The sequence below is a fragment of the Patiria miniata genome, unplaced genomic scaffold (assembly GCF_015706575.1).
Source record: "Patiria miniata isolate m_02_andy unplaced genomic scaffold, ASM1570657v1 HiC_scaffold_1, whole genome shotgun sequence".
Lineage (NCBI taxonomy): Eukaryota > Metazoa > Echinodermata > Asteroidea > Valvatida > Asterinidae > Patiria > Patiria miniata.
This window is the reverse complement of record NW_024037047.1, coordinates 6,810,799-6,826,167: the sequence shown is the minus strand read 5'-3', so window position 1 is coordinate 6,826,167 and position 15,369 is coordinate 6,810,799. Positions and strand designations below refer to the sequence as shown.

Sequence of the window (15,369 nt, the reverse complement as noted above, 5' to 3'; positions counted from 1 at the left end):
TTGAGAATCTGTCAGGTTGATGGTATATCACCGTGCACACAAACCATGCAGCTCACCTCTGCAGCTTCCCAGACCGCAGAACAGGATGGCGTCATAACCAGCCAGCCAATCAGGAAAGAACACGTACTAGATTGATCATATTTTTGTTCCGCTCTTTGGTACACGTTAACAAGCTGATCGGGTTTTATGGTGGAAGCTGGTAACGTTGCAATCAATTATCATATTTGACAGTACTACCGGAGTACAGTGCGAGATAACTGGTGTGAATGCAAAATATTCGTGACGCAGTCCACTAGAGTAGCCGTACGTAACGCCTTTTGTGACACTCGGACTGCGTGTTACCGTAAGGATTTGATGGAAATTGGAAATGTGCCGAAGTTGGAAATTTCAGAGAAAAGAAAATGAAGTGTATCAGGTTGACTGGATCAAAGCGCATGTATAACTTGCAATCAACAGCAGTGGAGATTTCTTATCAGCGTTTGGGGGACCGACAGCTTGGACAATTTGAGAGGGGAGAGGGAGACGCCACCTTACTGTACGGGCGCCGTTGCTGTTCAAAAATGTATATGCATAATACACGCTGAAATCACTCGTTAAAATTGACTAGAAAACAGTCAAACGGGCACCAAGCCGACTCCAGCTGAAGTCAACAGGGCGCATTATGTCAATTCCTCGCACTATTGAATTTACGTTTTGACCTGTTTTCGGCTGTTTAAAGTGCCAAATATGCATTTATTTAATAGGATATTGTTTTTGGCTTGGACCATCTTTTTTAAATTATTACCGTTCTCTTCATCCTGTTTATCCCAACTTTCTCCTCTCTAGCGACGACCATGCATGCTTACGAGTCATAAGTACTTGGTTGATAAGAGAAAAAAGAAGAATAATCTACCAAAACAAAACAAAACCGAACACAAAAATGCTTCGTGAGTATATGACAACCTCCTGTGTGCATGCAGTGACCCATTAATAATGAGCTCATTATCGGAGGCACTTGGTGGGAAATACCGGTACCTCAACAAAATAGCGGTACCGCTATTATCACCGGGGGTTAAATAAAGAGATCCTCCCTAATTATGTCGTGTTATCTCTCGTGACGGATATCATAACTTTGGTAGTACTTGCAGGAGTACACACAGAGGAACTGAACCATTAACTACCACTTGTCTGCCTCGTGCCTGGTAATTGTTTTTTTATAATTGGAAAAAAGAATTTTGCTACGTTTATCACTCTCTATTGGGCAATTTAACTGAAGAGCAGTGCCAAAGAAATCAACGATTGAAGAGCTGCTCTCTTTTTTTTCTTCCTTGACCTTGCAATAGTGCGCGTAACCCTCGTAGCATCTCTTAAGTACAGTACATGGAGTTGTATAGAGAAGCAGATCGTTGTTGACTAACACCGGCGTCGATAACCTTCGGAACTCAACCGCCCGTGTGCACTCTTGGTGCAACTGTGATGCCATTAAATGTAATGTGCTTGACCAACCAGCCCCTGGGATCCCTGCGCTGCGGACCGTCTCCATTCCCTCAGAGCTTGGCTTTGGTGTACCAATGACTTCTTCTGTAAAAGCTTAGGAATTTCTACCGAGCCATTGTACATAGCTACCTCTTATTGCTTTACTTGTCTCTCACACAATTAAGCATCATTAGCTATAGCTCGACCTTTTGGGGTTGAGGAGTCCTTTTTTTTTTCTTTTCTTACACAATAATCAATTAAATTAAATATTACTTACTTAACGAGATAATTAAACATAGTACATATCTACTAGGTTTACCATCTTTGGCATCTGATCTCTTTTGTATTTGTTGTCTCTGAAAATATTTCCTATTTTCTTTAATCACTTATTTTTGTTGCATTGTTACAACCTTGGATGCTAACACTTTTTCTTTTCAATTATAGTTCTGAACTTTGTTAACATTATGTTTTGTTCCATGTACTAACTAGGCTAATATAATTAGTAATTTATTGACTGGTAATATTTCTTTATCTTTTGTCAACTATTCTCTTATGATTTTACTTCTGTGTTTTTACCTATTCTTGGCTGTTTTGGAGGGCCATCTCGCCACCACTAGCCCTGAACTTGATAAACATAATATTTTGGTCAATGTACCAAATAATTCAATTCAAGTATTAATTTATCAACTGTTTCTTCGTTGTTGTTGTCGTGTTTTTTGTTTTTTGTTTTTTTTTAAACTGATAACTTAATGTTTTACCCTGTTATTTTCACTTTATCTATATATCTATATATATATATAGAGAGAGAGATATATTTTTTCTTGTTACATTTGTTTCTTTGTAAGGACTCCTAACCCCAGAGGCTTGATGCCGTGTGTGGAAGGAGGGATGGAGGAGGTGACGCAGTTGTTGTTTTTTTCAAATGGCTGTTCTCTCTGTGCTGCCAAAATTGTTACTGCCGTATTTCACCACACCCTGCATTTCTTGAGAATTTAGGCTTTTGTGATTTTAATTTCCATTTACTTCGCTATTATATAATCTTGCACTGTCTGCCACGTTGCACAGCTCGCCCTTCTTAACGGGCTACTCTGTGCTAACAGCGAGACCAGTCAGCCATAAAATGCATTAAGTTTTACTTAATTTGTCTTTAATGCTGTTTTGGCTGCATGGTCCAAAGTGTTCTTTCTCCTCCCTTTTGTTATGCTAAGTGCGGCTTCTTGGCAAGGCTGCATTAGAGAAGCCTCTGCTGCAGATTTCTATTTGGAAGTATTTAGTGTTATTTGGTGTTGTATTTGGAAGCACTGCATTCCTCGTCCATGAAAATTTCCAGTCGTTGGATTGGCTCAGTAATTTCGACGGAAATGAACTAGGCGGTGGCAAAGGTGGGTATTGATATGCTTTGCCCTCTTTGCTTTGAAATCTGAAGGTTGGTATATTCTTGCGGTTGGTGACATTTGGTGACATTTGGAAGATCACTTCTGTTTGCTTCTTCCAAAATGTTAAACAGGGTGCAATGTTGGTGATTACAGGGTGAAAAGTTTAAATGTACATACAATGGGCGTTGAAAGAGCAATATCTTTAACTGTCTTACACTGAAGGAAAATGATTTCGAAAATGTAGGTAACTATTCTATGTACACTGGGATATTATCGGGGAAGCGGGGTATCAGCATAGGCGTCCCCGCCAACAAATAATACGGGGGAGATGGGAAAGTATGATCCACTCTTTCGCTCATACCCCCGCCCTGCAAACAGGACGCGGGGATACTCTGATGAATTCACGCTCTGATTGGTTGGATTTTGCGTGACCAGTGACCTGCGCGTCATCACGGTCATGACTCTGCAAGGTTTGAAACGGCCGTTAAGACTGATTCATTACTCTTTTATTCCAGTTTAGAAATGGTTTTTTCGTTGAAAAGCGTAATAATGTAGGAAATTCTGTTAAACTTCTTGCATTATGCGACGCTCAAAATTTTGTCCACATGGTCCGCAATGAAAAAGAAATCACATCCGGTATGGAACGTGTGCATTTCTATATGGGAAGTTTTCGGATAGCATTTGCGCATATTGTCTAACTGCGGTCTTGAACAGCTGCAGCCAGATGCTTTATACATAGGTCATAGGCCACTTCCTTCACAAGATTATGTGAAGCTCATCAGCGTATCCCAGCTTCCTGTTTGCAGGGCGGGGGTACGAGCGAAGATCCACTCCCCGATCGCCTACCATGATTACAAGCATAGGCGTCTCCAGGGCAGTAGAAATATCGAGAAGAAGAGGCATTGGGGATGGCGTTGGGGGTTGAGGTGTCTATGGGGTTCAGCGGTTTGGACTGTTTGAATTTCTCAATATGCATTTAATTTATAGGATAACATTGTTTCCGACCATCTTTTTAATTGTTTTACTCTATTTTCTTTCTCCCCCTCTCGTGACGCCCATATTTAAAAATACTGGTTAATAAGAAAAGAAAGAAGAAAAACACCCCCACAAAAAAGGCTCGTGGGTGAACCATGTATGATGATATATAAGTCGTGTTATCTCTCGTGACAGGTATCGTTAATTATGCGGTATTGGTAGGAATACACACAAAGGAATTACCGAGCCATTAACTACCTGTTTTTCTGCTTCGTGTTTGGTAATTGGTTTTTTTTCATCTCCCCGTAATTGTGTAATTCACTGAAGCGCAGTGCCGAGAGAATGAATGATTTAAGAGCTTATTTTTTTCTTCTTTACTCTGGCAGAGTATACGCGTAACCCTTGTCGCATCTCTTAAATGCAGTACATGGAGTTATACACAAGTATCTGCATGTTCATGTCGATGTACTCGTCTTGCATGTCATCACATAACACCATTGACCAATTAGATCGGGATTTAATTGGTCAGGTGACCAGTAGAGCTAGCTCTCACTCTGTCCATCCCGAGCACTGGGAGAAATGTATATACAAACCAAATGTGGGCGGGGCTAATGGCCATATTACGCAACGGTCCAGTCCCGGCCATGCTAACGGTAACATTCAGTCAAAGTTAAATTTAAGTTGAAGATTACTTAGGATTCACAACCTTCTTGTTTATTCAATTATTCATTCAAGCACTTATTTTTCGTGTATACTTGAGATCGGCATGATCAGCGTCGTTTTTTGTGTGCTGAGCAAAATGGCGGGGGGGGGGGGAGAGTGATCCAATGTACAGCCACGTTTCGAGGTTTTGAGTCTCATGATCAGTGGTCACTTGGCTTGAATTTGGTCAGAAACGCCAAATGAAAAAGAATCACTCGAGTTCGAGTGAGACTTTCTTTAGAATTTAATCGAAAACTCAATATTTCTGCAATGAAATGACACTATAAAACAGACATGAAAACGGAATATTGAAAATTAACTGTCAAAATGGACAGTGATGCTGACGGTTTATAAAAATGAAAGCACAATATGGTTCTAGGTGAATCTAAAAGTCATTTTGACCCTGATGTAGGCCCAGCGTAAAATGCTACCATTACGATTTATAATTCAGTACCATTGGAAATGTACACAAAAGAACACAACCATTAACTGCCTGTCATCTGCCTCGTCGTTTCGCCAGAATTGCAAAATTGATTTCCCAAGCATGAAAACAAGTGAATTTTGTTTCCATCTATATAATCAATTTTTTATAGCGTCCTTCACAGAAGCGCTGTTGCCGATACAAAGGCTGATTGAACACCACGCAATGCGCGTAACACTCGTTGTTGTGTCTCCGTGTGTAGCACATACGAAGGCGAATCCATTTTGGATTTCAAAATGAGAAAGTCGGTGGTGGTGATGGGTGGATGGGAGAGGGGAATGAAGGGGTGGGGGAGGTGGAAGAAGACGAGGGGTGGTCTTCTCGAATTCCAGGAACCTTTTGGCATCCATTATGTTTCTTTCTAAGCCTTGTATTACACGATCCGTGCTCTCCGTTCAGAGGCAAAATTCTTTGAAAGCTAGTGACCAAACAAATAAGTGTGAGACCGTGCGTCTTCGCCATGAGATGTTCACAGAGCAAGTGCCTATCGTAATTTGATCTTCACTTATTATGAGCAGCGATATGAAATTGATTCCGGGCCGGCAGTTTGCAAGGATACCTATATGTGCATGCACTTTTCAAAAAAAAAAATCCCGTTTACAACTCAACCTTATCAATACATGACACATCAATTTGTAACACTCACACTGCGTGTTACCGTCAGGATTCGATGAAAAATCGGAAATTTGACGAAGTTGGAAATTTGAAGAAACAAATTAAGTGTAATGAGGAGAAGTTCGACTAGGTTAGGTTAAGTCATGAAAGCGCCTACAGCAGTGGCGATTGGTTATCAGGGTTTAGGGTTGCAGACCAGTAAATCGTTTCAAAAGGGGTCACCAATGGCGGTTCCGCAACAAATGCGCCCAAAATCTGAATGGGACCGATGGACCGTCGTCCGATCACATCAATTTCGAGCGAACAGGGGGAGGGGGTAATTTGGGGTTAGAAGGAGCAAAAACTCAATTAACTCCCGTTGGGGGCGCCCTACAGCCAGGCAGCCGCAAACAGAGGGCTTGTTTTCAGGTCAGAAATCGCAGTTTGTTAAATATTATTATTCGTTCGCGCTGGCAGAGTACGCGTAACACTCGTTCAAAAATTGCCGGGGTTAATTTTACCCAAGAAAGGATGAAAACTGCAACTACCCAAAATTGGGTCCTACAACCAATTGTCTGGGTTAAAATGTCTGTTAAATTCAACCAATACTTGTAGTCATACAAGACCATATTAAATTTGGTCTTGTTTGACCACACGTTTTGGTTGAATTAAGCAGAAAGTGCTTAAGTACAGAACATCGAGTTATACATAACAACATGTATGTGCATGTCCATGTACTCGTCTTGCCTATTATTACATAATACATTATGAATTGACCAATTAGATCACGGCTTTTGGTGAAGTTGACCATTGGAGATATTTGTAAACTCGTTCCCAAGCACTTTGTGAAATGTATTTATACAAACCTAGGTGCGCGGGGCTACCGGTAATGGCCATATACGTACCGGTCCAGTCCCGGCCATGTTACCGGTAACATTGAATTTAATATATAAGTTGAGTATTACTTGGGATGCATAATCTTCTTTTTCTATATTCCATTGATCATTCAGCAGTTATTTACGCCAGAACGGCATGATCGGCGCCGAGTTTTTTTGGTGCCCAGCAAAACTTTTGGTGGAATCCTATGTGTAGCGTGTAGAATCGGAGGATGGAGGCTAAATATTAGTCTTAATATGTATGCTGCTTCGCTGCTGCTTCGCTTTATTGGAGCTACACAATGTCAGAAAATACTGAACACTTGGTACAAAGGTCAAACTTGAACATTTGTATGGTGGCCTGGAAATGACAAGTGGCTTCACAATTATTATTAATTCAATGTGTACGTGTTTGGATAATACACAGTGGTGTTTGGAGGTTTGGAGTCTCGCGATCAGTCGTCACGGTCACCAAGTTTGAATTTGGTTGGTGTTGCGAACCAAACACCTCCCTCAGTGAAATTCTTTAGATTGGAGGGGGGGGGGAGAGGGAGATTTCTTTTTTTGTCAGAAACACCAAATGAAAAAAATAACAACCAAGGAGTTTACACATTGGAAGTTGAGTGAGACTGTCTTTTGGATTTAATCGAAACCTCAATACTTCTGCAATGAATAGACAATATGAGACAGAAGTGAAAACGGGATATGGAAAATTAACTTCAACACAATTACAGTGATGCTGAAGTCTTACAATTCATTTTACCTTAAAAACAGAATGTGGGTTTAGGTGAATCGCAAAGTCGTTTTTTTTTCACTGCTGCATATAGCCCAGCGTAAAATGCTACCATTACGATTTATAATTCTGTAACAGCGGCATATACACAAAAGAACACAACCATTTACTGCCTGCCATCTGCCTTCTCGTTTCAACACAATTTTCTAATTAATTTCACAAGCATGAAAACAAATGAATTTTGTTTCATCTATATATCATTGTGGTTTTTTTTTTTAGCGTCCTCCACAAAGCGCTGTTGCTGATACAAATGATGATAGAGCACCACGCAATGCGCGTAACAATCAGCATCACCCGGGGGTAGGAGTTCTTAAGCAGTTAAAAAGGTGAAGATTTATAACAAGTAGCAAAGTAGAGAGAAGAAAGGCTAGAAAGATTAATGTTAATTAATCGAGTTGCATTAAGTATGAGATTAAAGTGAATGATTGATAAAGGTTAACTAAAATATTATGAATAAAATTAACGACAATAATTACTTAAATTAAACCGTTTGGTTAGTTGACAAAGCATAACGTCAACAGGTCTTTAACCAATCAAAATTGTCATCTGATTTTTTCTAACTATCGAGATGATAGTAAACAAAATACTCTTGACCAAACAACAAAGGTCAATAATTTTATAAATCAGATTAAATGATGTATTTTTTCTGTGTATTAAAAAGCTAAAGCAAAAGATGTGATAACTTCAATTAATTAATATAGTAAAGTTTATTTTTAAGAATACATGTATACAATAATGAAAAGGACTCCTAACCCCAAAGTCATGCTGTAATTCAAATTTATGCAATAGTGAAGACGTTTCTGTTTAGACCAGAAATTCTTGGGAAAAAAAAGAAAGGCACCACAACTATTCAAAAGATAAGGCCGTTAAACACATACCACGCTTTCATTTTTCAGGAGGTAATTTTTTTCTATTTACTATATTTACATTGTTTTGAATTTCAGATTTCTTTTGGAAATTGCATTCTACGAACGAAGATTGAGGAAGAGACGAAAATAGGTTGACTAATTTTAATATAAGCTGTAAACATTGCCTCAATGCATTTTCCCGCGAGATACCGTTTACTTAAAGACGCGAATTCACGCACGAGCTCGCAGCTATTTGTTCAAGTCGTTATTTTGTTCTTGCTATCCGCAAAATACCAAATACATGTATATTATTTACGATCAATCTTAATAGAAGCTACATGTCGCGTTAATTTTGTTATTGAATGATCTTTTGTCTGCGCTGTCAAACAGAAATCACCCGAATGCTTCAGCTCATTAATCACGGCGACATCCAAGCAGCTCCAATCGCAGGGCACACGAAGTCTTACATTCAGTAAGTTCAATGCGTACTACCGTGGCCACCACACTCTCATCAAACAGGTTAGTGACCGGGGTGTGCTTATCCGTGTTACCGATGAACACCTGAAATGAAAACCGATACAATAAACGCACGTTTGTAACAATGATTGAAATATAATTACTAGAACAACAACTACCAGAAAAGCGGGAAATCTTAAAGATCTGTGTGTCCAGGGTGGGGCCTAATATAGTTCAAATTCATGCCACATGGTCCCCCTTTTGGGCTCCTTGAGTTTGCTCTTTTTGGAAAAAAATCTTTCTTTCTCATCGATTACCTTTCTATAATAGAATAGAATGTAGCAAACTTGTCTGATTTTTGCTTGGGTTGTTAGGCACAATTTCATAATGGCTTTACACTTACATGGTTGCATTACCATGGAACCAATCAAAAAGTACAGAAAGGAATTACATGCATCACAACGCAACAAAAACCCAACCAAATAAAAAAAACATTTCATTTGACAATTTTGTTTTCAAAACGATGTTAGTTATAAAGCTTACATTTACCTTACAGTAAGACTTAGTAAATATTGATATTAACCTTGATGTTTCCGTTTCCATCTGTTACGTGTTCAAAGTCGGATGACGGTTGCTTCTTATACGCCACCTTGTACGCAGTCACATACCATTTGCGGCCGGAGCCTTGTGTGATGACACCTGTCACCACTGTGCTCTCAACGAGGTCCACCTCGATCCAGGAATTGGTATCGCTAATGTACAAAGAGCGAAGAGAGGGTGAGGAAGAATGAAAATATCAATACTCCGCAAATCCGGTTGTGTGAATGGATTTGAAAATGGTGCAATTCAGTTGAGCATTGGGGTTGGGCTTTGGTCGAGGATGAGGCATTTTTATATTAAAAATGAGAACGAGAAAGGAAAAAGAATACAAAAGAAACAAGAAAGGAAGAAGAAGAAGAAGAAGAAAAAACCTCCACTGATGCAATTATAGATACATGTTCATTAATGAAGCCCACCCAGGAGCGTTTTGTGGCATTGTAATAATGCAGAGTGGGTGATAATATGAGAGTAAAGTATCAGGTTGGTATTGCCTTTGATACCTACTTTAAAGGTTTCCATCTGTTTTCATTGTTGAGGCGTGCATCACCGGAAGGGCAACGGTACCGACTACTAGACGCCGTGATACGATCATCTTGGATTGTCCCGTTCTCCATACCTAGGGGTTGCGGACTGGAACATTCTGTTGGTAACAAACGAGTAAACAAACAAAACTGGAAGATAATCCGATTCTAAAAGTTGTTTAGCCGAGTCTGAGTCCCGAGTCACAAGCCGCGAGTCACAAGCCTCGAGTCCGACTCCGAGTCTCGAGTCAAAAGCCTCGAGTCCGAGTTCGAGTCCCGAGTCACAAGCCTCGAGTCCGAAATTATTTTTCAATCATCCATTCTGTCTTTTAAGTAAATCACCGTGTACAGTATTTACTTTACCTTGTGTGTGTACATGTTGTTCAGACCCAAAAAGGGTTTTCCTTTTAATTCTCATCTCTAAAATAAACCTCCTTCATTCCCTCCCTCCATGTTTTATCATCCAAACATTATTCCTAAATGATCCTTTTCCATCCCTACGTTATGTTTTTTGCTTTTGATGAACAAACATGACTCGAGTCACGCGTCACCAAGCTCGAGTCCGAGTCATCATGGTCAAGTCTGAGTCCGAGTCATTTTCCAATGTGATTCGAGTCGAGTCCGAGTCCGAGTCACAAAAAATGTGACTCGAGCCCGACTCCAGTCCGAGTCCTGGACTCAAGTCCTATAACACTGGGGTAGTGAAAATGCAAATCGTTTTCCCTTGTTTTGCAGTAATGATACGAAAACGCGATACCATATACACAGTCCAAACATGCTTCTTACCTGTATTGTGCTCTGCAGGCTCGCAGTCGAAGTAAGCTTGAATTTCGTTGGAATCCTCACTCAGGAAAAGCTCGTCCAGGTAACGGGGCGCCCCCTGGCGGTATGACGAAGCAGGGATACCCACCCCACCGAGACGTATAGCTGTGCATTCGCACGGATCTTGGTACGGTAAGAACCAACGGGGTGGGATACCAGATTGTGGGTTGTACTCCGATCCGATGAAGCAGACTTGATGGCATGACACCATGACTGTAACGTATTAAAGTTTGCATAGAAAAGATGATACCAATAGCCTTTTCTTAGAGGGAGGGCGCTATTTTTGTTTGGGTAAATTTTGGTAAGTATAGTTTTGGACAAACAGCCTTATGACTGCGAAGGCCGATTTAACGGTTACTTAATACTGTGGCGTCCGTGCCGGTCGGCCGCCAGAGGGCACCAGCGCGGTTCCACGGTGGAGCCGCGCAGTGGAGCCCCTGGTGGCCGGCCGGGGAGGCCCGTTCTTCCGGGCGGCGCATGCGCAGTAGTATTGTTGTTGCCTCGTTGCTGAAGAGAATAGTTGTGTTTTGCGGTGTACGTTTTTGGAGGAATAAACAGCCTGAACCAGCAGAAACGAGTATACCTGTGTTGGAGTCCTTTTTTGAGTGCGTGTGAGGAACCCCAGAATTGTTCTACGCTACATTGGTGGCAGCGCGGCGGCACGCAGAAGGCGGAAAAACAGGTGAATTTTTCAGATATTTTCTGCAATGAATTCAGGGGATCACGGAAGTCTGACACCTAACTCGCCACACGGCGAGGAGGCAGGCTGGAGTGCGGGCTCACGGAGTGGGGTCCCGTCTAGTGGATCGGCCGGCAGTACCTTCGTCACGGTGAACGAGTTGGAATCCTTTTTGCGGGATAGTCCGGGGAATTTTGGAGGGAGGAAAGGGGAGACAAGGGGGTTTCTGGGGACGGATTTTCTCATGAGGGAGGATGTGGGGGATGGTAAAGTGGAATTTCGGGACTTGGGCGGGGGGTTAAGTCATTGCAGTACGTCTACCCCTGCGGGGGGCGGGCGTGCTCATTACCATAAATCATCAATGACTGGTACCCTGTCCCACGAGGGGCTGCCCCGTGCTGTAGACGGCGGCGCAGCAGACGGTTCGTTCCAATCGGAACGATCCCGAGTTGTGCTGGTCGATGCAGCGGGGGTGGAGCTTCGTCGGGATATACCCCAGATATTCTGTAACAACACAGTATATGCCAGGTCCCACGAGGGGCCGCCCCGTGCTGTAGACGATGGCGCAACAGACATTTCGTTCCATTCGGAACGATCCCGATTTGTGCTGTCCGATGCAGCGGGGGCGGGGCTTCGTCGGGACATGCCCCAGTTTGTTGGTAATAAAGCCGCATATGCCGGGTCCCGCGAGGGGCCGCCCCGTGCTGTAGACGCTAGCGCAGCAGACGTTTCGTTCCATTCGGAACGATCCCGAGCTGTGCTGGTTGATGCAGCGGGGGCGGGGTTTCGTCCTGGGGCAACCCGCAATCCCTACGCTCATGAAAATAGTACTGAAGCGCCACTCGGTGCTTACATGGATACGACTGGTGTGGCCTCCCATTCGGGATTTGCCCATATAGCGGGGGCGGGAAACCGTCCGAGCACGCATCAGGTGGCACAACCGGGCGTGGATCTCCCCCAGCAGTACTTTCGTCCCCACTATCGCAGTGCGGCGAGTCCTGACCTCCACTAGGAGCAGGCCCGCACTGCACGACTCTATGGGACGGAGCCGGTGGACTTGCTCCGCACGGGAGTCTATGGGGCAGAGCCGACAGAGTTGCTCCGCACGGGGATTTATGGGGTGGAGCCGACAGAGTTGCTCCGCACACGAGTCAATGGACGGAAGTCCGTAGAGTTGCTCCGCACACAAGTCAATGGGGCGGAGCCGACAGAGTTGCTCTGCACGGACGTCTATGGCGCGGAGCCGGCAAGGTTGCTCCGCACGGACGTCTATGGCGCGGAGCCGGCAAGGTTGCTCCGCACGGGAGTCAATGGGGCAGAGCTGCTCCGCACACAAGTCAATGGTGCGGAGCCGACGAGGTTGCTCCGCACGGGAGTTTATGGGGCGGAGCCGACAGAGTTGCTCCGCACACGAGTCAATGGAGTGGAACCCGTGGAGTTGCTCCGCACACGAGTCAATGGACGGGAGTCCGTAGAGTTGCTCCGCACCCAAGTCAATGGGGCGGAGCCGACAGAGTTGCTCCGCGCGGACATCTATGGCGCTGAGCCGACAAGGTTGCTCCGCACGGGAGTCAATGGGGCAGAGCTGCTCCGCACACAAGTCAATGGTGCGGAGCCGACGAGGTTGCTCCGCACGGGAGTTTATGGGGCGGACCCGACAGAGTTGCTCCGCACACGAGTCAATGGACGGGAGTCCGTAGAGTTGTTCCGCACACAAGTCAATGGGGCGGAGCCGACAGAGTTGCTCCGCACGGACGTCTATGGCGCGGAGCCGGCAGGGTTGCTCCGCACGGACGTCTATGGCACAGAGCCGGCAAGGTTGCTCCGCACGGGAGTCAATGGGGCAGAGCTGCTCCGCACACAAGTCAATGGTGCGGAGTCGACGAGGTTGCTCCGCACAGGAGTCAATGGGGCAGAGTTGCTCCGCACACAAGCCAATGGGGCGGAGCCGGCACGGTTGTTCCGCACACAAGCCAACGGAGCGGAACCGACCCGGCTGCTCGGCCGTACACCACTGCAGTTGGGAGATCCCCTGGGACGGCACCACCCGGTGCTCCCAGGGGGGGGGGCCGACCCGGTTCCTGCCGATGTTTGGGCGGCCCCTAAACAGGCGGGGGGGGGGGGGGGGGGGCGCGCTCCCCAAGTGCCAGTCAAGCGGGGGACTACAACGCCTGATCACTTCGGGCCGGGGGGTCGGAGACCACTGATGCTCCCCAACAAGTTTGACGGGATCTCGTCATGGTCGGATTACTTGATCCATTTCGAGAGCGTTGCAGCAGTAAATTAGTGGGGTGAGGCGGAGAAGGCGATGTTCCTTGCATCTCACCTAAAGGGCATGGCTCAGGAGGCATTGGCGGATATGGTACCGGAAACGCGGAAGGAATATTCCTCCATTTTGGAAAACTTCGAGCAGCGGTTCGGGGTGACAGCACAGATTCCACTACATCGGGCTCAGTTGTCTATGCGTACGAGGGGCCGAGACGAGTCACTCAGTAGCCTAGGACAATCCATCCGACGGTTGGTGTTGAAGAGCTACCCGAAGCTGCCCACACAGGCCCGTGAGGATTTGGCGGTCGAGGCTTTCCGCAATGCCCTGCGAGAGGAACAGCTGCAGCGTCACATCTTCTCCAGGAAAGCAACGACTTTGACCGAAGCAGTCACTCTGGCGACCGAAATGGAAGCATTTCTCGAGTCGCAAGCGCAAAACAGAAAAGGGAAACCGATGGCTAGGGACGTGAGGTCGGTAGCCCAGCCTCTTCCAACCCCTGCCGAAGAACCCAAATCGGCTGCCTGGGCCATGTACACACCAGGTGCGCGTGCCCAGGTTGAGTGCTATGGGTGCCACGAATTTGGACACATCAGGCGGTACTGCCCTAATCAGAAACGGCAGTCTGCCTCCTTCCAACCACGACCACAGAAAGAGGAAATACCGAAACTTCCTGTTCCGGAGCCGGCTGTTCGGGCCAGGCCGGCCTCGAGTTAGACGTCTCAGGCAAATTACGTGGCGGGGAGGATCGCGGGGAAACCAGTGCGTTGCCTCGTAGACACCGGAGCAACAGTGAGTCTGATCTCGGAGCGAATCTACAACGTCTGGCCCAGTGCCGAGAGACCGAACCTCCTTCCGTCATCTCCAGCTCTGAGGATGGCGGACGGCAGCCCCATGCCGACAAGAGGAGGGGGCAACTTCGACTTACAAGTGGGGGATCTGTGCGCAAACCACACCTTTACTGTGGCCGATATTGAGCCAGACGTGATACTCGGAATTGATTTCTTGTCAAAGTATCACTGCGAATGGCGATGGGGAGACAACGCTGTCATCATTAACGGGAAGGCGGTCCCCTTGGGAGGTGTTACGCACAAACCCATGGTGGCGAGAGTACAGGTGACGGAGAACATGATAATCCCAGCTGGTCACGAGGCGATCCTCACGGGGGAGATAAAGACTGAACCAAGGATGGGAGTCGGGATGGTTTACCCCAGCTTGGAGGCTACGGACAATTGCCGGGTCGCGGTCGCTACCGGCCTGGTTGACACAAACAATGGAACCGTGCCGGTTCGGGTTTTTAACCCGACGACCGACCCTGTGACGGTCTACAAAGGCAGCCGCTTGGCTCTCTTCTCACCGATGGAGGGTCTGGATGTGATTGAGCTGAAGGACAGGCAACAAGGATCTGCCGTCAACCACCTCCCTTTGGGTGACGCCGGACAGAGGACGGATGCCCAGAGAGAGGTACCGCCCCATCTGCAAGACCTCCTGGAGCGAGGAGCCGCGAACCTTGACCGTGTTGAACGTTCCCGACTGGCTGAATTGCTGACGGAATTCGCTGGAGCATTCACCGGCTCGGATGGCAAACCTGGTCAGACCGAACTGACCCGACACACAATAAATACAGGGACAGCAACGCCTATACGTCAACCGCCGAGGAGATTGCCGATACATAAACGGCAAGAAGCCGACCGGCAGGTAAAACAGATGCTGCAGGACGGCGTGGTCGAGCCCTCCCACAGCCCTTGGTCATCCCCGGTGGTGCTGGTCCAGAAGAAGGATGGGTCTGTCCGGTTCTGCGTCGACTACCTGAAAGTCAATGAGGTGACGATGAAGGACGCCTACCCCATCCCCAGAATCGAGGACAACCTTGACGCTTTGAGCGGGGCGAAGTGGTTCAGCACCCTTGATCTGGCCAGTGGCTAC

General features: G+C 45.9%; 1 protein-coding gene across 1 annotated transcript; it reads right to left on the bottom strand.

Annotated features, from left to right (window-relative positions):
* Window positions 1-8,193: 8,193 nt before the first annotated feature.
* On the bottom strand, window positions 8,194-10,715 carry LOC119732281 (lactadherin-like; the record flags this gene model as incomplete). Its single annotated transcript, XM_038205772.1, has 4 exons — window positions 8,194-8,660; window positions 9,139-9,307; window positions 9,660-9,795; window positions 10,427-10,715. Coding segments are annotated over 4 exons (741 nt in total), but the record flags the coding sequence as incomplete, so codon positions are not given.
* Window positions 10,716-15,369: the final 4,654 nt, after the last annotated feature.